This window comes from Gobio gobio, assembly GCF_949357685.1.
Source record: "Gobio gobio genome assembly, chromosome: 11".
NCBI classification, from domain to species: domain Eukaryota; kingdom Metazoa; phylum Chordata; class Actinopteri; order Cypriniformes; family Gobionidae; genus Gobio; species Gobio gobio.
The window spans coordinates 30,914,389-30,937,742 of NC_137104.1; the positions used below are offsets into that span (position 1 = coordinate 30,914,389).

At 38.1% G+C, this 23,354-nt stretch overlaps 2 protein-coding genes across 4 annotated transcripts in view; one reads left to right on the top strand and one right to left on the bottom strand.

Moving 5' to 3' along the window:
- Positions 1 to 9,437, bottom strand: part of p3h4 (prolyl 3-hydroxylase family member 4 (inactive)) — a 159,569-nt gene extending 150,132 nt beyond the window's left edge. Inside the window, exons 1-2 of one of the 2 annotated variants that reach the window (XM_079829362.1) lie at positions 8,839 to 9,390; positions 7,618 to 7,668 (exon numbers count right to left, since the gene is read on the bottom strand). In XM_079829362.1, the coding sequence (XP_079685488.1) occupies positions 7,618 to 7,668; positions 8,839 to 9,297 (510 nt within the window). In that variant the 5' untranslated portion in view covers positions 9,298 to 9,390. Of the gene's footprint in view, positions 1 to 7,617; positions 7,669 to 8,838 lie in introns of both variants that reach the window. The other variant, XM_079829363.1, reaches the window with a different exon arrangement.
- Positions 9,438 to 12,576: 3,139 nt separating this feature from the next.
- fkbp10a (FKBP prolyl isomerase 10a) overlaps positions 12,577 to 23,354 on the top strand; it is a 273,156-nt gene continuing 262,378 nt past the window's right edge. Inside the window, exons 1-2 of one of the 2 annotated variants that reach the window (XM_079829366.1) lie at positions 12,583 to 12,674; positions 12,772 to 13,040. In XM_079829366.1, coding sequence (XP_079685492.1) covers positions 12,856 to 13,040 — 185 coding nt within the window. In that variant the 5' untranslated portion in view covers positions 12,583 to 12,674; positions 12,772 to 12,855. Of the gene's footprint in view, positions 13,041 to 23,354 lie in introns of both variants that reach the window. The other variant, XM_079829365.1, reaches the window with a different exon arrangement.

Genomic DNA, 23,354 nt, shown 5'->3' on the forward strand with positions numbered 1-23,354 from the left:
TTATCTGACCGGGCTTTTTTGGATGGTACACCCCGAACATTGGCAGATACCAGCACTCTTCATCATTCTGTAATTGTGGTGCCAACTCTGCATGCCCATTCTCAAATATCTTATGCATGAAATCCGCAAAGTGCTCCTTTACCTCAGGGTGTTTTATTAGCTTGCGAGTCAGTAAAGAGAGCCGGTTCCTGGCCTGAACCTTGTTATTAGGGAGGTGTTGCCGTGGGCTCCGGAATGGAAGTGGGGCAACCCAGCTATTCGACTCATCCTGATGGAACTCTCTTTCCATAATTTTCAGGAAGGCAAGGTCATCCATAGAGGGAGCTGGCTTGTCGTCATCCTTTGTGTAGCAGAAAACCGATTCACCTATGGGACATTCATCATGTATGGGCAAGCTACTCTGTTTAAGATTCAGGGTGGACAATCTCTGAGGATCATCATGATGGTTGAAACAGTCCTTCACATGCATACTGTTTGGACATGGACTCATGTAGCTGGGGCGCCCATTTCCTAAAATATGAGTTTTGAAAACATCAACTGATGAAGGTTTGTGAGCTCCGTTAAGGCATACATCTCCAACTATCACCCACCCAAGGGCCAACCTCTGAGCAAAGGGAGCATGTTGTGGTCCGTTGCATTGCTCTAACACCTTGTGCGCCTGAATGAGGTCTCTTCCAAGAAGCAGTAGAATTTTGGTCTTGGGATCTAGACATGGAATCTTGGAAGCTACTGATCTTAAGTGGTTGTGGTATTGTGCTGCCTCTGGAGTTGGAATCTCTGCTCTGTTGTTTGGGATGAGGTTGCATTCAATAAGTGATGGAAGAGCAAGGCATGTCTTTTCATCAAAGGACTCCACCATAAAACCTTCAGCTCTACGGCCTTCAGCCTCTGTGACCCCTGCACACGTCCTAAGTGTGTAGGGTGCTGCATTGTCTGCAACATTAAACATCTCGAAGAAGGCTGATCTCGCCAGAGATCGATTACTCTGATCATCTATGATTGCATAAACCCTTTGTTTGTTCTGAGGCTCACCTTTTAGATACACATTTACCAGGCAGATCTTTGAGCAGGACTTTCTGTTGCTGTGATCTCCACACACTTCTGTGCAGGTGGATGTAGCAATCGGGGAAGAAGGCAACTCTTCTAGCTCCCCGCCATGGCTTGTAGAGGGGTTGGTATCCTCTTTTCTTGACCAGGGGGCTGGACCATTGTGAAGTGCGGCTATATGCTTGTCGCTGTTGCATTCAGAGCACTGGATTACTGCCTTGCATTCCTTTGCCTGGTGTGTAGTCGAGGAGCAGCATCTAAAGCATATGAAATTCTCTCTGAGATAAGCTTTCCGTTCCTGTAAGGTCTTCTCCCTGAAACCTCTACACTTTCTGAGGGGATGTGGCTTTTTATGAATAGGACATTGTCTGTTGAGGTTGTCACTTGATTTGTTGGATTCATTCTTTTGTGTGGCATTGTCTATTTCTGTTTTGTGAACTGTAACAGGAGCTCTGATTGTCTTTGATAAGAATCTCTCACTTTTAGATGGTGCAGCAGTATGCATACTCATATTAAAGCTATGATCATTTCTCATGCGGGCTTCACTACGAATGAAATCGCAGAAGAATGAAAAGGGGGGAAAGCTGACACCATACTCTTGTTTATAACGAGTTCCCTGCAACATCTTGTAAACTGTATGGGAGTTTCTCTAGAATGGAGCTGAGGCCACGTGCAGTATCTAGGAAGGTCATACCAGGTAGATAACCTTCAGCTTTTGCTGCCTGTAGCTCAAGAAGTAGGTCTCCTAACTCTCTGAGACGTAGAGGGTCCTTGTTAGACAGCTTTGGGAAATGCTCAAGTTTGTTAAAGAGCGCGGCCTCCATGGCTTCGGCAGACCCATAACATTCCTCTAGCCGTTTCCAGACCATGCTGAGGCCAATGTCTGGATAATTAATGTGAACCGACCTAATGCGTCTTGCATGTTCAGTAGAATCTGGGCCGAGCCACTGAGCAGGTCAAGTTCCTCACTAGGCTTAAGATCGAGTCCTTCTATAGCATTGCAAAAGCTAGACTTCCATGCCCAATAGTTCTCAGGCTTATCATTGAACCTTGATAGTCCACCTGTCAGAAGATCACGGCGAGCCAGGAACTTTGCAAGTTCAAATACATCTGAGTGAGCAGTATGGGACACACTGTGATGTGAGGGCGAGTGGCTTGTCAATTTAATGTTTTGTCTTGGAGATGATGCATCATGCAATGCTGAATTAAACTGTGATGTGTTCCCACCTGCATGTTTGACTGAATCAGCTTGAGTATGCATGGTGTGGCAGCTGAGAGGTGTCTCAGTATGAGTGAGAACATGAGTAGCAGTCTGTCTCTTTGGCAAGTCCTGAAAAGGACTATTCTGCATGAAGGATTCGGGCTGTGGATGATCAACACAGTATAGAACAGGCGGTTTGTGTTCAGTACTAGGTACAAAGGATTCTGCATGCATTGGTCTCTGCATCTCTTCATTATATCTATGCTGATCTTCTACATATTCCTTAGTCCTTTGCAATGAATCATGTGAAGAATGAAGCTCTTTGCTTCCAGATAGCTGTTCTATGTTCCCAGTGTCTGCAGCTGCCTCAAACACTGATGATTCAGCAGCGGCAGCTTCTGCTTCGCTTTCATGGTGGAGTGCATTCAGTGTAGCCTCTAAACGAGTCTCCTCCACTTTAAGTTGAGCTTGAACTTGAGCTTGCTTCACTCGCACTTCTATCTCCTTTTGTGCATATGTGGCTCTAGTCAGTGCTGCTTCTGCCTTTGCGCGAGCCTCTAATGCAGCCACACTTGCTGCAGACTTGCTTGAATGTCTTGATGATCGTGAAGACACCGATCCGGTTTTCAGACTACGTTTCTCTTTCGATGACATTCTGACGTGAAAGCAGAACTTGAAACTCCATTCACTGATGCAGCAATCACTGTTAATTGTCTTTTTACTATTCTGCCCTCGTAAAAGAGTTCCCCTTTTTTAACTAGACAGACAGATAACTCCTTCCACAAGAAAGTTGAACTGAAGCATGGATTTATTAGCACCACCACTTCAAATACAAGTGGAACAGAGTAAAACTGAAATACAGAAAAGGGGAGGAATAAGTTTCTAAATCTACACATTCAATAAATGCAACAGTGCTTAAGAAATAACTGAATATAACATACACAATAATAATCTAGATGCATGAAACATCGTACTGAAAATAATCTCTCTAAACATTACATTTATCCCTAAATAATGTCACCAAATTCAAACATAAGATGAAAACAAGCTTGTAGTGAACACATTAATACTTACAGACAAAGCTTCTATAAATGATTGCAAAGATGATGAATAGATTGACGATAGCTGCTTTAACCGTGTGAGTATCAGCAAGCTGTGTCCCAATTCAAGGGCTGCGTCCTTTGAAGGCCGTGTCCTTTGAAGTGCGCGGCCGACGCAGCCTTCAAAGGACGCACCGAGACTCGTTTACAGTGGAAGGTATAGCGGATTGCGTCACCGCGGCGCGACGAAGGCCGTCCCAATTCGTAGGTCCTTCGAAGGCTCCTTCAAAATACGGCCTGCAAATGCGTCCTTCTTTTCCCATGAAATGAAGGATACTCGGATGGATGCTTCGCAGCCTTGCCTACCCCAGAATTCATTGCGCGCCGCGACGTCAGATTTTTGAAGAGAAATTGCCAGATTACACTTTTAAATGCAAGTATTGGGTTTCAATTTACTCCAGTAATCTAATGTATCTACTGATAAAAATAAAATGTTGACTAATATGTTACCAACATACGATTTTATATAGTTTATCCTCTTTATTATGTGCATAAATGGGCTGAGGTAAACATCTTTAGTTGTTTTGTTTTTAGGCAGTTGAATATAACTTTAAAGTCCACTATAAATGTTCATTTCAGTTCTCTTCAATGGCAGCTGTCAACAGTTGCTAAATAGTACAAATAATGTAACGAAATACATTTACTCTGTATTTGAGTAAAATTGTGAAGTAGGCTACCTCAGATTTTTATTCAACTTCATCTCAGAGGCAAATATTGTGGGTTTTATGAAAAACTGAATTTTTACACATGGATATTACATTTTGATATTAGTTATCGTTTAAAAAAGAATCTAAAAATAAAATACACTAGAAATAAGTCTTATAGATCAGGGATAGGCACCGTTGGAGTTCAGCTCATAGAAAAGTTATGCATGTTAAAATATTTTATTGTTTGATTTGAGAATGTGAGTTAATTTAATTTATTCTTTCTCTCTTTCTGAAAACATCTTAGCAACATGGCAGCCGTCAAATAAGTCAGCACTGCAAATCTGTTGGTAGACAGTGGAAAATGCACTGATCCCAGATGATGTCCCGCTGACAGAGGCTTCACCAGGGTCAATAAAGCCCAGCTCAATAAAAGACTACATAAAAACATTTTCTTCCATCTGTTTTATGTACTGTTAATTTTAAAATGTATTTAGTTTTTCTAATCTTAAACGTAACTTATGTAAATAGTTGTAAAAAGTACTGTAAATAAAAATGTATAGAACAATTTATTTTTTCATTTACAAATTAATTGACATGACAAAAATAAATGTACAGAATTATTTATTTTATTTACAAATTATAACTTGCATAACAAAAATAATGTGTTGAACGGTAATATTTCATTTACACATTTTAATTTACAAAACCAAAATTTTAGTTCTCAACAATCTCCCAAGAAGAGAAAACAATCAGTCCATTCTCTCCCTGCTCTCCTCTGTCTCTCGCTGAAACTTCATGTCCTCCCTCAGTATCTCCATCAGCTCATCCTCTCGGTCTCGTCTCCTCTTGGCTGGAGTTGCTCCTCCTCATCTCGGTCATCCACTGCTGAACTTGGCCCTGGTGTGTCCTCAAGGATGGAGTGGGGTTGTCCCAACACCTCAATCATGAAGACAAACCATGGCCAAGTTCCCCACTCCCTCACCTGTCCCAGGACACTTTCAATCCTAAGGCAGAGAAAATAAACATGTCTGTCAACAACAAACACAACAGCACAATATATTAAAGATGTGTCTATTAACTTGCATACTTTTTATTTATTTTTTAAGTTGTAATAAAATTTATTTATTTTTACCTGCAAGGCAGGGGTGCAATCTTAAGAAAATTAACAAATATGATGCATCAGTAGCCTACAAACATACACAATACTCCAGAAATCTTATTTATAGATACTCAAATTCTATATTCTCGATTTTTCCGGCCTGGTAAATAAATACTCATTTGCTGCCCTCATTTTAATAAAGCTGCTAAAAGTAACTTGATCCATAAAACAAAACGAAATATTAGCCTACATCAGATCACCTAACGAATAAAGCTGTGTCGTGGTAACACAGAAATAAAGACCACCGGCTTTTAAAACGTTTCGTTGGTTATTTTAGTAAATTAAAACACGATAGGCTACTTACATGTATAAGTGTTCCTCGGCCACGGGATGGGCAGAGGAATACACAGCGAAGGATCCACTTGTTCTGGTTGGTTCTATCCTTCGCGGCCGGGGAGACGGATGGGTTGGGTTGCCAGGTCTCTGCAACAAAAGTAGTCCAAAACTCCCAATGCGGTTTTCTCCATCGAGCGGCCGAATTCTCCACTGCAGTTGTACGTTTGGGGGTGTTGGAGCGGCGAAATCGTACTTATGGGGTAGAAACAAACCCGCGGAAATAATTTTTCACCCACGGCAACAACTGAAATAGGAGCCTAATTCGGATGAAAAAACGGGGACTTGGCAACACGGACGGCAGGCTGCATTTGAAGGCCCCTTCGAATTGAGACAGTCTTCGTCGCGCTGCGGTGACGCAATCGGCCTTCAAATGCGGCCTTTGAAGGATGCAGCCCCCGAATTGGGACACAGCTAGCATCAACTGAGTGACACCAAGATGGCTGCTATTAAGGTCAGAGGTTACTCTCTATGACAACTCAAAACCTACATGGACTAGCACCATCTAGTGGCTCTAAAAATAAACTACACTGAGAACAGTACAACCTTAAAGAAGAACTGATTTGAAAAATCAGAATGAAAAGAAGAAGTGTAAAGTCATTGATAAAAGTCAGCTACAAACCTAGAAATTTTGCCTTCATCAGAAGTGAGATAACCATTTATAATAAGGGATGAAATCATTTTTAACTCGCCTCTTCTTTTTTCTAAATTAAACAATTCAGTATCAGCAGATGCAAAACACCATTAAAAGGTGACAACTTTTAAAGTAAAGTGATAAAAGTAATGTAAACAACAAAAGCTCTTTGTGGTTTCTCGGTTTGATCGATTTGAGCAACAATAAACGACGCAAAACATAGGCATTTTGAGTTTGTGTTAGTAATTCCTATTAGGGGTGTCGAAATTAATCCTTTCTACGATGCATCGCGATGCAGACAAGGACGATTCACTATTGGTTCAGTAATAGATAGACCTTAACCGATTATAATGTACTGATTATTTTCTGATGTCATTTGTCTCGTACATGCTTTGCATACAATGGCAGAGGGAGGCGGGACGCAAGTGCGAGTAATTAAAATGCTCTAACTACTTGAAAAGCCGACATCTGGACACATTTCGGCTTTTATGAACAACCTGGTAAGCACGACCCAGAGAAAAACATGCGCTGTGTGTAAATCAAAGCCATCTGATTTGTCCAAACGATTTCATTTACAGTTGGGCACATACATGTATCTCCGTAAAACGGAAATAAATCTGACCTTCAATTCCCGCACTATATGCAGATTTATTGGAGTTCAGGTCACCGAAAACAACAGATATGAGCTGCATTATATTGATCATCAGCTAATTTCAATTTCATCAGCTAATTTTTTGCGCAGCAACAGCACTGGTAAGATCATTCAGTTTACTTTTAATGAATATGATTGTATGTTGAGCACCTACGACTTTACTTTCGGTAGTTTGTATTTTTGTAGATGTCTCAGATAATGAACCATGTAAGGAACAGGCCTATTTCTATATTTTCTTTTTCTAAAACTGAATATGTATTCACATCATAACTTAATTTGTGTTAACTCTGTCTGGTGCACTAAAAAGCTTGCTAATTTAATTCAATCCATCCAAAAACAGTGTAAAGTCTTCACTTATGTAATATTGGTGTTCAGTGAAGTTATAAAATACATTCTCAGTTTTTTTTCTGTTTTCACACCATCATGAACAACCCAGTTCCTAAATTCCTTAATTTTCCTCCCTCCTTTTCATATTAAACATATATCACCAATGTTCTTAGGTAATTAAGAAATATATCATGTAGTTCCATTGTTGTTTTAAAAGTTAAATTTTTTCACAGTAAATTCACAGTAAATTGAAAAAGGCATTTCTTTCAAAGTTAACAAAAACCTTCCCCCGACGGTGTGAATTCCTGATGGAGTTGACAAATATTGACGGTGTGGACAAATACTGATGGAGTTGACAAATACTGATGGTGTTGACAAAGGTCCAGCTGGGGACCATATGCAAAAAACATATTAAATCACATTATACAGAATTTTTGAGAGCACATGTCAACCATCAGACATAAAACCTGAAGGAGTTGACATCTGACAGAGTTGACAAAATAAATGTTTTTCCCACCTTAACCATGTGTGTTGTAGTGGAGCATTTTCCCCCCTCAGTTGTAGCTGCCTTAATACAAATATAAAAAATTGCAAGACTTAACTATTCACAGAAACTATTACACTGCGATGACGGAGTTGACATGTTAAAGCTGTGACTGCAGACTTCAATATTGTTTGTTTAGAAATATTCAAAATATATAACTTCCAGGACTATCTGTCCTACTGTGAGATCCACAATGATCAGGAAATAGTAAGTACTCCTCAGAGTTGAAGCTGCCCATGACACTGCCCAATTTCAGAATTATAAAAAAATTCTGACAGAGTTGACACAAAGTGAAGACACTTTGATAGCCATTTTTTTAATGGAAAATATAATTCAAGATTTACTTTTTGTATTGTTTGATATCTTAAATATCTCTGTAACTGTGTATTTTTTAATTTGTTGCATTTTTAAACACTTTGTTTGAAAGTTTTACATTGTGACTTCTTGCTGTGGACAGGTTAAATTACATGTGTTTCCTAGAATAGAGTGTGCTTTTAAAATAATACTAAATAAATTATTGAGTTTAATTTAGTCATTAAGTGTAAGCACAATAATGTCCTGCGAATACACATTTCCTTTAGAAGTAACTTTTTAAATATTTTTATTTTGTTGATATTCTTACTTTTTAACATAAATAGGGCTTTTGTTTTGTTTTGTTTTGTTTTTGTTTTGCCCCTTATCTCAAGAATCAGCGTTGTCTTGTATAAAAGGTTAAATAAATAAAATAAAATCATAATAATAATTTACACTGAACCAAAATCTGTTTTGGAGTTAAACTAGCTATGAAGGCTTACATTTTACAATAGTGGTACGAAGCATCCTGCGTGGACGTGGCATGTGTCGGAAAGCACTTACTGGAATCAATACAACGCACCAATTGAGACGAATAAAACCAAAATGCATATCGAGGGAGTCAGTTTCGTATGAACAATTTGATTGGCCACAGTTATTCAAAGTTATTATAACAATATGGAATTCAGTATTGTTTCGTTTACATTTTAGGTGGACAATTACGTCTTATGTAGGCTAAGAAAAACCAACATCAACAAAGCTGCCTAAACCCATAGTAGCTATGCCTTTCCTATTATCACTATAAAGCTGCTTTGAAACAATATTGGAAAAAGCGCTAGGCCTATTAATAAAGGTGACTTGGCTTCTTGTTTATAGTAATTCAATGAACAAAAACAATCTTACCTGGTAATAGACATACTGGAGGTACCGGTAAGGTATCCTCTGTTCAAAAGCACCCAAAGTTTCTCGTTTAGGGTATGATTTGGAAAACAAAGGAAAGTTTGTTTTGCACCTTTTCGTGCACGCGGCTCGCATTAAGATGTGGCTCATGATCAAGAGGGTAGTGTCCGTGCTGTTCTCCTCATATTCCCGGCCCACGGCGCTGCAGTTCTGACTGCAATACGCTTCGCTGTCCTTCAGCAGCCGATGAAGCCGCAGGCTTAGCTCCAGATATTTAACAGTCTGTGTCCAGTCTTGAGAAGCGTACATCTCTAACGCGTGTCCGTACGCAGACTCCAGTGGCATGAGGTCGTTCGGTGGAAAGCTTTGGAAGCTGTATTTTTCATACTGAGCCTTCACAGTGGATAAAGGATATGCAGTGCTGAAAAACACGAATAAACATAGTAGTTTTGTTTGGGCCATGCTTGTGTTCCTTAGTGTAAGTGCCGATCCCTGTGTAATGAGGGTGAGCGCAGATGCATGTCAGGCTACACATATAATAATCTTTGGCCCTCTGGGGTTAAAAGAGTTTGATGGAAAACTCTGCATGCCTAGCAAAGTCTGAACGGAAGGACTGTTTGTCTGGGTCTGAAAGCCCGTCGATTTTAAGTAATCTCTGTATCCGTATTTCCTAAATGCCATTGCAGACCAGCACGTCTTCTTTTGCACCATTCCACATAAATGCACCTTATACTTTTAGCCTGTTAGTGGTTGGATCATTAACCTATAATATAAACGGTTGGGTCAGTCTTTTAAAATGTAGCTTCAATATATTAAACTTACCTTAATCTAAAAAAAAAATACTGATCCAGCACATGGAGAATGTAATTTTGTATGGTAGGCCACAGCTTACATTTGAATTATTTAAGTCTCCTCCCTCTTAAATTAAATACATTTTGTAACAAGACCAACAGCTTAAAATTATATCTGATCTAATAAAACAAAAACAAGACAAAGTAAAATATTTTGTCAATAAAATACAATTATCAACTTTTTCATATAAAATAAGGGCATTTTTTAATAATTAAAAATAAACTGATTTTTGAGTAAAAAAAAAAAAAGAAAACAGCAAAACACAGCTATACAGCATAGTTCAAAACATAATAATAATTAATAATTTCTGAACATTGACTCTCAGTCATTATTTAAAATTGTCTCAAGGTTTCTCAATTGAATAGAATAGAATAGCATAATTGTAATAGGGGCACATTGTAACGCAGTGTTGCTGGGATTTAAACCCGGCTAGTGTCTTCTGCTAGTTAGATCAGAACTATCTCAACTCTTAAATAACAGATATAAGATTAAAATAATATCAGAATTGTCTCATTTTAAATAAACACAAAAAAACAGAGATGAAAAAGTAACTGCAGTAAGAAAATTACTTTTACTATGGTTAAATAAATGTTCAGTAATTTCTTCCAAATAATTTTTTTTAAATTTTGGCACAATTTTTTCTCTATAGTGTTGATATGGAAACTAGTAAATACAGTAAGTTTCATCATGCTGGCATGTGTGGAAATTTTTAAGCCATGTGTGTTACAACTAACCCTGTGTTAGGTTGTGCCCTGGGGCCCGTTCTTCGTACCTCGCTTAATACATCTAAGATGATTTGACAGATCCCAGATCTTTTAATCGTGATAACTGATCTCTGGCTAATTTGGTTCTTCAAACGAATTTGCGGATTGGATTAAAATATCTGGATTAAATGATCTAAGATTACTGAGCGTTCTTTTTTTCCCTGAAGAGGGCAGATGCATCGATACTCGAAACCACAATCAGCATTGCAGCGATTGGCTGGCGTCAAGACAGCAACGTAATGACATCATATAATTAAAAAGCCACCTGGCAAAAAACTTGACAAATTACACACAAAACCCCCACGAATTTCTGAACCTTTAAGGAAACAGCCAAACGACCAAACCAACATAAAAGTTATAAAAGATAAATGATAAATGTTTTTTTTTTTTTTTTAAACATGATTACCAATTATTTATATTCACGATTTTATACAGTATTTGTACACCCTTTACATTTTTATTTCAATGTTGTAATTTAATTTTTAATTTAATTTGAAGCAGATTTGTAACGTGACCGTATTTACATTTCTTATGGGTCAAGATCAAATTATCCTCTCTTGCGCTGCATCAAGCCACTCCCATAATATCCGTGATCACTTAATGCACAGCTCAGATTAACTGTACAACATGTGTGTAAACCAATAAAAACAAAATTATATAAAGTAATTATTCCATCACAAATAAATCTCTCAATCAAGTGGCTGTGTCTATAGTATTATACACAACATTATACATTCTCATATACATATACAATATAACATTTTTATATTATTATTTAAAATTATTATTATTGCCCCTGGTTCAGTAATGCACTCTTGTAATAAAGTAGCAGTGGCTGGGACAGATTTTAAGTATCACCTCAAGATGCAATCTAATCCTGTTTACATGAAATAAGCCTGCTCCCGAGTAGGTTTAAGCTTACGGACCTGTTACTATGACAGCAAGTCCAGGATGAGCTTCGAAGAACCAAACAATCCAAGATCATGCCAAATCGTCAACAATCAAATCCAGCTAACTGAGTTAGCGAGGTACGAAGAACGGGCCCCTGCTCACCCCTATGCGTCAAAGATTTCTATTTACAATAGTTTTTGCCGTATTGAGCAATGTAGCCAATCACAGACATTTCTTGAATGCAATGGCCAATCAGAGGTGTTTAAATTAATCCACTGTGCTGTGCTGGTTTCTCAGGAATTATCTTATTATAATAAAGTGTAGACATTATGTAGGCTAAATAAAAGATTAATTGTGACAACTTCATTTTTATGACGGAACAGAATGATTTTTTCCACCGAAACCAGTTCAGCGGAAATCCCACCCTGGAGCCAATTCTAAACATTTCATTGGCCATGTCAATCACAACAACTGCTTACACCCAACACTGATCCCTAAACCTACCCGCCACTGTAAACTCTGCCAATGTAATTGGTTGTAGGGTGGGATTTCCGCTGAACAAACGGGTTTGGGAAAAAAAAATCACACAACGGAACGTCATGAGATTGAGACATTGTGATGAACTAAGATGAGTGACAGCTTTTTGTGATTATAAAAGGACAGCTCTTTGCACACTTTCTAGGCGATTTAGAAATCAATTTAGAATTTGAATACAAGTTTTTCATGCTTGACCAGCGGCCAAATACACACTGCAAAGTTTTGGGAGTGGCATCTGCTAAATTCATGTAGGCCTATTTGAGTGTTGTCATGTATGCATAATTTTCTCTCTCTCTCTCTCTCTCTCTCTCTCTCTCTCTCTCTCTCTCTCTCTCTCTCTCTCTCTCTCTCTAATCTGAGTGGGCCGGAAATCCCTTTTTCTGTTTATTTTTTTAAACAATTTATTTGATTTCAGAATTCCAAAATACAATGTTGAACATTTTATAAAATAATGAAATTCCATTAGCATTCCTTCAGAATTTATTGACAAGTGTACTATCTTTTCTTTGTAATGTTTTTATGTAGTGGATCGAAAAGAGAATGCAAATATTATTATTTATTTTATTTTTTTCGACAAAAAAAATAAAATAAATAATAAAATAATAGCTATAGCTACTGTTGAAAACTGACTGTTGCCTAAATTTGGGAGTGCGTGATCGGATGGAGTTTAGGACCTAGCGTTAGTTGCTGCCTTTCTATGGATTCTGACACGCGCCTACATAACACACAGCCTACGTGAACATCAACCTCTTTCAGTTATTTTCAGCGTGTTTGAACAGAATTTCACAAGTTTCAGTATGACTAAATACATTACGCAATTCTTATAACTTATTATCATTTGTCACCGTTTGCTATATTTTATCATAAAACAGAAGGTTTATCTTTGCGTCAGTTTCTCTTACAGAATAACGTTACCGGTGTAAATCGTCGATTGATACAAAGAACAGCGCTGCAGCTTCTCACCTTCTCACCTTAAATGGCGATACAACCAGTTCTCACTTTTTTCCTCACTCTCATACATGTTGTATATGGTCAGTTAGTAGACTTGATTATTGATCGATACATGATACCAACACGCTGTTCGAGAGAGGTTCATGTCGGAGACTATGTTCGGTATCAGTATAACGGGACATTCAAAGATGGACGAAAGTTTGACTCGAGGTGAGTGAACTTTTATATGCCAAGATTTCTAAAACTGAGGTGAGTGAGTAGCCTATCCCTATACTCAATATCCTAATTATAGCTAGGTATAATGATTGCGTGGCCATGGCCTCACTACTGGCATTTTTTTCTTTTCATTGTACAAATACTTCCCTATAACTATATTAGAACGTTTCTTTTTGACGTAGAGGGAAGGGTAGTGTCAGCTACAATTGATTCTGTAGGTTATTAAACCTACAATTTATTAAACCTATTAATTTAATAATAAATGTGTTATTTTATTGCAAATTGAGTAACATGTTTTTAGTGACCAGCCAGTGATAATATTTTGGCTGATGGTAAACGTGATTTCACTAAGTAGAACATGTCCCTGGAACAACATTCCAGTCAACCAAACAGATGTTTCTGTTGTCAACATTTTACAAAAGTTTGAGCTGTTGAACAAGAGCGTTGTTGGTCAGCAAGACACAACTTATTGCGGAGTAATGGCAGTACAGACAGCATTGTACACCAGCATTTTATCTTCAGCAGAAAAGTTCAAGAAAAATTACAATGGTGCAAAGTAAACATAAATTTTTTAGAAATCTAGGACATTTCTAACAAACGGTTACTTAACGTAACCGTTTGTTAGAAATGTCCTAGATTTCTAAAAAATGTATGTTTACTTTGCACCATTGTAATTTTTCTTGAACTTTGTTTAACACAAGTGCAATTATTCTTGCAGTGTAACATTCCCACATAGGACAAAAACAGGAAAGAATGAAGAAAAGAAAAGAAAAGAAATGTAAAAAGACATATCAATCATGGGACATGAAAGGTCATATAATTCTTTAAAAAGAAGTAAATTGTTTATCATTAATTCATCTTAATAATTTGAATACCTCACATAAGAAATCTATAGTAAAGTAGGTATATTCTCCAGAAAGGTTTTTTTTTTTTTTTGTGTGAAAATAACATTTTGACTCAAGGATAAGAAAGTTAACAGTAGATTCTAAAGATTTGTTTTGGTTTTCAAAAAAGACATCCTTAATGCGTAAATTACAGTTCATAATAACTTTTATAGAAACAATAGGAACTCAAATCATTCCAGAAATGTGATGGAACATTACAAGAAAGAAAAAAAACACTTCAGAACACTTCACTTTAATTTTTACATAAGGTTCATACATCAGTTAACATCACAGTATTTGGATAAGAGAGCATTGCAAGGGTAGACTGGGTAAACCCAGCCTGATCTGCCAGCAATTTGATTTCGCCCTGCAACTCAGTCTGGAAACCTGTAAATTCATTTCTACTGCTTCTGTTAAACTTTCACATCACAGACTGGCTTATCCACCTGGCTCACTATTGGCGGGTTTAACACGATGACGGATAGAAAAGCGAAGGGTCGTTGCCCGTTTATCACGCCTCTTGGTGTCTGATTGGTTGAAGGCAGTGTTAATTTTGACAGCATATAGTTTTAGTTTTAGTCATAGTCTTTTGACTAAAATGCCATTTAGTTTTAGTCATATTTTAGTCACCTGAATTGTTTTTAGTTTTTGTCTAGTTTTAGTCCTAAAATCTAATGAGTTTAGTTCAATTGTAATACATTAAGTATTTAAGCATTACATAACCGACTGTCACTTGAACTGACATTTTGACATCATTTTGTATTTGACATTAAAAATACACGAAAGAGAGCTCAATTCACTTTTTGGTTTGTTTTTAAAAAACATCTATATAGTTTTTATAACTTTGTATTTCTGTTTTAGTTAGTAGGCCATATCAGGTTAAGCTAAAGCTTCAACTAAGTTTGTTTATTTATTTTTAAATTTCTGTTAACATTTATGTAATTTCAAGTAATGAAGATTTTTTTAATGATTTTAGTTAACTATTATAACCCTGATACTTTATTGAATATGTGTCAAATACTGGTCTTTCCTCCTGACTATGAATTAAATGGGATGAAATTAAATATAGTTTATTGTGTAAGCAAAAACGAATATATAATGCGTGCCTTTTAATTATAAACAAGCTCGAAACACACATTGACTCTTATTTTGAAATGTATGCCCCTTACTATTGCAGTGGCAGAATGCTTCAAGTTCAGATGACGGAGCTAAAATATGCATGGTTACAACAGTCTAAAACATATTACTACATAAACATGGTAAAGTAAACATTGTCATTACTCATCAGCATTAGTTCATAAGCAATTGCCTGGCATAAATGTGTGCTATTCATTGATTGTGAACCGCTCTGGAGCGCTGTATTGGGGATGCGTGAGCCTGGAGAGCGTGCAACAGCGTCATGTTTTCCAGAGGTTAGATCAGCACGTTCAAATTAAATGTGCGCATCTTATACACAGGATATCAGTTCTGACTGGATCTCTTCCCTAATCGTCCCTCCCTAACATTTTCGTCTCGTTTTTATTTGTTGACGAAAATGACGAAAAGTTTTCGTCAAAGTTTTTGTCATAGTTTTTGTAGCCTAAAACAAGGGCTGACCAAGCGGTCATGCGCTCTTGTGTCGGCATCCACAGTGCTGGAGGAACTCAGGGCCTACTGAGAGACTCACCTGAGTAAAAATATGCACGCATCCAGTACACGGGAGGACACTGTCTCCACTCGTAGATTACTTAGAACCTAGTGAATGTGTATGGTGTCACCCAGCCTGCAGCTTTACAAATGTCTGTTAGCGAGGTGTCATGCACTAAGCCCAAAGGAGGCAACACTCCAGTGGAGTGTGCCTTGACCCCTCGGAGGCATGGTATGCCCTGAACCTGATATGCCAGGACAATAGCGTCCACTATCCAGTGAGACAACCTCTGCTTGGAGAGAGACTTCCCATTCTGCTGCTCTCCGTGACAGACAAGAGCTGGTCTGAGGTCCTGAACGCTGCGTCTGGTCTCCGTAAGCACCAGGCTTGTGCACAATTCAGAATTGAATTGAGAATGACTCCTGAATTCCAATTCAATTTTTGAACTGAATTTGAATTGATGTCAAAAATATGATCTAGAATTACAATTCGAATTTGAATTAAAAGAATCAGAAGGGCGCTTACTGACCAGAGCAGTGCCAAGGCTGGGTCTGCCTCCTCCAAGGCAGCGCTTGCAGGTTCACCACCTGAAGTGGTGAAAAACGCAAAAGCGTCATTTTTAAAAAAACGCCTCGGGTTCGTTTTTTTATTTTGACACGGCACGTTAAAAACTGGCCGACCAATGAGATCAGCGCTTTTGTTCACGTGCCTGGAGCTGCTGAAGTGACAGTAAAACACGACTTGGTGGCGCTCAAGCACAAAACGGTCTTGCCGAGCACGCATTGATACGACGAAGAAGTAGTAAGTAGACAAAGAAGAAAATGAGCTGCTAATGCTGCCTGCCAGTTAGCAAAAAGTGTGTGAATGGTTTTGGCCATAGACATAATATATCTGTGGTTTTGTCAAGCACGTAAATACTGACTCTCTTCTTCTTCTGTGTGACAAGCGAGTGTCAGAAGCGTAAAGTGCCGCAGCACCGCCTTGTGTACCGGGAGCGCATCTACTGAATGCGCATCGCCAGTGAAAATCGCTTGGGTGTGAACACTCAAGACGTGCTGAAAAACGCTGGCGATAAGCACAGGCGATATTCGTCCCGGTGTGTACAGGCCTTTACGCCCTGCTAACGCGTGCAGATGCAGGCCAGTAATTTACCAGATAGATTATTATATGTAGGCTTAATATAGTGTAGGCTAAGATTTTTATTTAAAAAATCTTATGTATTTTAATTTTCTGTGCATAATTAATTTTGTTAAACTACATAAATGCCATTATCTGTACCGTATCCCAACTGTTACAATAAAACATCAATTGAGCAATATAACATCTATATAATATAATATCTCAAACGTCTTTTTATTAAAGCATACAATTAAACATACAATTCACTTGCATATTTTGAGTTTTTTTTTATAATAAAAATAATAAAAATAAAGTAAAATAAAATAATAATAATACAAAATAGATAAGAATTGATAACTAAATAAATCTATTAAACAGTAAACTTAAAGTGATAAAACATCAAAACAAGGAAAATAACAGCAAAAAAAACAAAACAAAAAACCACGATGGAAGAACACCACCAGACTGACCACGATACGATATCTTATTATTTGTGTCTTTAGTCGAGTATCCATAAATCTGGGGCTCCAGTCTGATACATTGGGCTAGAGGTTCGATAGCCAGTGCAAAAATTAAAGGGGATAGTGGACATCCCTGTCTCGTCCCTCTATGTAAGCTAAACGGGGAGGAAATTGTCCGGTTTGTTAGGATTTGAGCCGTGGGATTCTTGTAAATTAGTTTAATTAGTGATAGGAACTTATTTCCGAAATTGAACCTATTAAGAACTTCAAATAAGTAACACCACTCAATTTGGTCAAATGCCTTCTCGGCGTCAAGTGCAAGTATGACAAGATCAGTAGGTGGACCTCTCTTTGTATATATAATATTGAAAAGACGTCTAAGATTGAAAAAAGCACTCCTATTTGGTATGAAACCCGTCTGGTCCTTATGAACTAGTTTTCCTAATAGAGGATTCAGCCTGTTAGCCAGTATCTTGGCAAATAATTTCCCATCGACATTAAGGAGGGAGATAGGACGATAAGCACCTACTTCCTGTGAGTCCTTCCCTTTTTTGTGTGGGAAGTATCACAGCCTCAGTTAAGGTGGGGGTTAAATTACCCTGTATCTGGGCATGTTCATATAATTTCAACAGGTAAGAGGATAGATTTTCACTGAATGTTTTGTATAATTCCCCTGGAAGTCCATTGGGACCAGGTGTCTTATTACTCTTTAGGGAGGCAATGGCGCTCCGAACCTCTGCAATTGTGAGGTCAGAATTGAAAGAATTACAATCTTCCTCACTCAGTCTGGGAAGCTCACATTTGTCTAAGAATGCATTAATAGTTATAGAGTCTGAAGTGGTCTTTGAGGTATACAGATCCGTATAAAATTCAAGAAACCTGTCATTGATATCTTTAGGTTTTGTAAGTATTGTATTATTATGGGCTTTTATCTTGTGTATCGTTCTGTCGCTTTCCATTTTTCTGAGTTGTCTAGCTAGTAGTTTGTGTGGTTTGTCACCAAATTCAAAATATTTTTGCCTAGTATAGAGAAATGCTTTACTTAGTTTTGCAGAGATAATTTTGTTATATTCATACTTAAGTGTTGCTATTTTCGAGTGCAGTATAGTAGAGGGGGAATGTGCATTTTCTATGTCAAGTAATTTAATTTGATCTTCTAACTCTTTTAATTTGGTCTTATTTACTTTTTGCCTAGAAGCTTCAAATGAGATGATACAGCCTTGTATGTAAGCCTTGAATGCTTCACAGAGGATGGAGGGAGAGGTATCAGGGTTGTCGTTTACTTCAAAGTATAAAGAAATCTGGTCTTTCAAATATTCGCAAAATTTATTTTCAGTGAGTAAATGAGAGTTCAATTTCCAAGAGGCATGTGGCTTAACTACATGGTCTAAACATACCGAAAAGGTGAGCGGGCTGTGATCTGAAATCACAATGCTGTGGTATTTAGCATTCAATGTGGACGGTATGAGCTTGGCGTCCACCAGGAAGTAGTCTATCCTACTGTAGGAGTTGTGTACAGGTGAATAAAATGAATAGTCTCTACCTGAAGGGTTCATCGCTCTCCATATATCGAGTACATTCGTGTTATTAATGAACGTATTTAAAAATTCACTAGAGGCGTTTCTTGGGAGTCTCTTCGTGGAGGACCTATCAAGATATGGATCAAGGACAGTATTAAAATCACCCCCTATTATCAAGTGTGTTTGTGAGATGTCTGGTATCAGTGAAAAGACCTTCTGAAAGAATATGGGGTTATCTATGTTGGGGGCATATAAATTTACTAGAGTGAGGGAAATGTTGTGAATTTCACCAATCACTATAATATAGCGGCCTTCTTTGTCGGTGATTGTTTTTTTCTGTAAAAAGGGCACACCTTTTCTCAGTAGAATGGCTGCACCTCTTGCTTTGGATGAAAAGTTTGAGTGGTAGACTTCCCCTATCCAATTTGCTTTTAACCTGCCATGCGAGCAACTCTTCAAGTGAGTTTCCTGTAGGAACATAATGTCTGAGGTCAGTGATTTTAGGTGGGTCAGAACTTTACCTCTCTTGACTGGGTTATTTACTCCACGTACATTCCAGCTGGAAAATGTGAGACCTTTCATCCCTCTGTTGCGATTGTTTAAACTACCATACATCCTAAATCTGTGATCAGTACAGTATCTGTAGCAGTATAGATGTGAATATGTGGGATTTGAGTGAATGGTCTTCCTATCCCTCCCCTGCCCTCTACCCCGATCCGCCCCATAACAGTTATCAAGGTCAGCACAGTCCCCGTATTAACAAAAGAAAACAAAACTACTCTAGCCAATTCTAAGTGAATATGGCGCGAGCCTTCTTAAGGAAGTACAAACAAACCAATAACTTAAGTTACTTCCCCACACCTTCTGGTGGCCTGATGCTAACTCCTAACTGTGGTCCCATAGCTAGGCAACTTATACAAGATTTTAGGTAGTTTAGTGAAGACAAAAAAAAAAAAAACATTTTTTAAATAAAGATAAAGAAAAAACAACTTAGCTTGAGTGTCATAGTAATATAGTATCCATGAGTATACGCCATAGACTGTAAAATATATATATATATATATATATACACATACACATACACACACATATACACATACATACATACATACATACATACATACATACATATATATATATATATATATATATATATATATATATATATATATATATATATATATATATATATATATATATATATATATATATATATATATATATATATATATATATATATACGTACATATACATATATACACACACACATACACATATATATACATATACACACATACATACATACACATACATACATACACAAAGTACACACACATACACACACACACACACACACACACAAATATAAACATATACACAGGTCCACACACCCATACATATACCCATATACCCAATATCTATAGCTAAGGAAAACTGTAATCAGACTTTCCCCAGGGTGGGGATTCGCATAATCTGTGTAACAGGAAAAACAAAAACAAAAAAAAGAGAATGAAATTTAAATATGTATGACCAAAAAATTTACTGAGTTGCAACTTCAACGGAGGCAATAACCCGATATTTTTCAGTAACACTAGCTGAACAAATGTCTGGGCTCTAGATAGAATATCAGGGGGGAAAAAGAGAAAATAACAGTGCAAACCCCGAACTGTATGAAAACACATAACATAACATTTTCCAATTATTATTCTGATGAGAATGGCGGTCTTACAGTCAGATGGTGAGGCACCAGCTGTGTGTGTGCACAAGTGTGTAACTCACGTGGATAGGTGACAGCTAGTGTTGTGCTAACGCTAGCCATAAAAGCGAACTAATAAGCACCAGTACATAACCACCATTCTGAATATCTTGATTCTCCGCATCAGTTTAAGTGTCCTTCTGTCCCACTCCAGTCGAGTCCGATGTCGAGAGGCGTTCGGCATATTCCTCCGCTTTTTTGGCATCTATAAACGAGATCTGTGTGCCGTTGTGAGTTATCAGGAGTCTAGCAGGATAGAGGAGGCCGTATCTGACCCCGGGTCTGCCCCGTAGCAGCTCCCTGGTGCGGTTGAATAATGCCCTCTTTTTAGCCACGGCAGGCGGGTAGTCCGGAAAGATTTGGATCCTTTTACCACCGTGGTAGAGCTGTTTCGCCGCTGCAGCTTTGCGTAGGATGTCCTCGAGCGTATGGAAATAGTGTAGCCTCAGTACAAATGGTCTAGGTGGCTCATGAGGTTCGGGCCGTCTTCGGAGGGTCCGGTGGGCTCTATCAATGAGAGGCTTATCATCCAGGGATAGCACCTCTTGCAACAACCCGGCGATAAAGTCTCTCGGCCTGGGTCCCTCGGTCCCCTCAGGGACTCCGATGATCCGGATGTTGTGTCTCCTCGAGCGCCCTTCTAGGTCTTCGCATTTCTCCGTTAGTTTTTCCACTTCAGAGCTGAGGCGGGTGACTTGACGTTGAAGCGCAGTGACATCGTCCGACTGGTGCGAGGCGGACTTCTCTATCTCTTCAATAGTGTTAGCATGCGAGGTCACGGTTTTCTCCAGGGCCGTAATGGAAGTCTGCAACTCTTCTTTAGTTGTAGCAGATTCGCCTCTCAGCACGGTGTACACAGTCTGAATACGGACATCGATAGTGGGGCATATGTCATCTTTAATCTGTGTAATTTCATTTCGTAGCGCCGCAATAGCGGCCAGCACAGTCCGCCTCTTCACTTAGGTCGTCGGGCTCAACCACCTCAGTTAAGCCCGAGGGTTGATCAAGGCCTGATTCTTGTTGGTCGTTCTTTTTGGATTTTCCCTTTTTTGACATCGTTTTCTCCTTTTAAGTTTAGTTTCCCGCTTGCTTATGTTTTCTTATGTCACTCCAAAGCAGTTTTAGACGGATATACAGGTGTTTAGTGTATTAATAAAGGAAAAGTTACCGGAGCTATGCAAAACACGTCTCACTCCTCCATTGCTCAACAGCGCCCCCTATATAATATAATATAACACAGCTTTTTATGTAAAAGACACTATTGATACCGTGAGAAATTTAAATTCTCAGGAAAATAGCCGCTTATCAGTTAATCGTTAATTGATCGATAAGGTCAATCAACTATCGATTAATGAATTAATCGATAATTTGCTTCCCTACCCCTAACCTCTAGATGGAAGCCAGGGCAATCAAGAGAGCTACTTTCATTGAAAGGGACTTTAAATATTGCAGGTTAGAGACCCCAGTGAGTCAATGTATAGAAAAATAATGTAGGAACTAGATTTTCTTTAAAATATAAAGAGGCTTTTGGAGTCGTTTTTGTGACAACATTTTACTTCCGCATCTAAAAATGCCCAAACCGGAAGTGACGTAACGGGAGGGAGTGTGGTGAATTTCAACGATTGGAAAACAATGGATCGCAATGACAGTTCGGATGCTGAGGCAATTATAAATGTGTATTAATACTTATATGGCAGACCACAGCCATATAATTATGACACACAATTAGAGACAGACCAGGATTAGACAGAACAACGATTAGAGGAGACAAATTGAGTTGTTGTGTTAGGAGAACAGCGGCAGGAGTCTAGATGAGAGACCAGTGTTAGCTAATGATATATACACGCTAGCTAACGATATGAACACTGTACTCAGATCACAATACTGTATAGATGATTATCATGTATCAGGCAATAGCAAAGCTGGTATTGGTCATCTAGGAGTATTGATACTTACCAATAACAGAAACTAATAAGCTTTGACCATCAGGCATAAGTCACACTCGTTAATATCCGTCCACACTAAACGTGTGATATAACGTTAGCAGTTTCTCATTACAACTGATTTGGTAGTTAGCAAATGTTTAAAATAAAAGACTTACGGTGCACAGTTCACATTTTCTCCGAGCTGCATTTCTGACGGATCCGTGACCGTCACATCTCCTCCCGGCGGCCGAACCACACACACACTATAGTGTAATTGTATGTTTCATGTTATACTTTATTCATTAATTCTGTGTTATGGGTTTATTTTGTGCCGATTCGCCGAAAGTGTGATCATGTTTATGATGTTATGAGTATGTATTTGAGTGAACTTGAATGTACATACATGGCCTGAATAAAATATTTACATTACCAGCACATAATTGTAAACTTTTTTGAAAAGAGTGAGACTGAATGCATTTGTGTTTATGTATATAATTTGTATTCATCAATGTTGAAATTGATTCACGTTAAAAACAACGGCAATGAAGCATCGCATGTGGATGTTTATTCATTTAATATCATCCTTTACCTTACAATGTTTGACTCAATCATATCGTCGGGATGATAATCCTCTGGTCTAAAGTGAACACTATACACACCACCGCGTGTTTCGAAGCAGATGCAGAAGTGAAGTCCCGTCTCATCACCTGCACAAAACGCCACCATGCAGGTTTTTTTTACTTTTTTTTTTTTTTTAGGAAACCTGTGGACTCTATGTCCTGACAGGCTGGACACAATAATTTACCATGACAATGATAAATTGAAATAGAAAAACTACCAAAAATATACAGACTCGTACTGAATACCAACCTATTCTGCACTGAGCCAACGCAGAGCCTGGCAAACGACTCCCTCTCGTGACGTAATATGGGCCAATGGTGAAGAGTTTTTTTACAAAAAGCCAACAAAACGGCCACTTTATCTACTAAATTTGTGTTCTTATGTCTTTTTAAAAC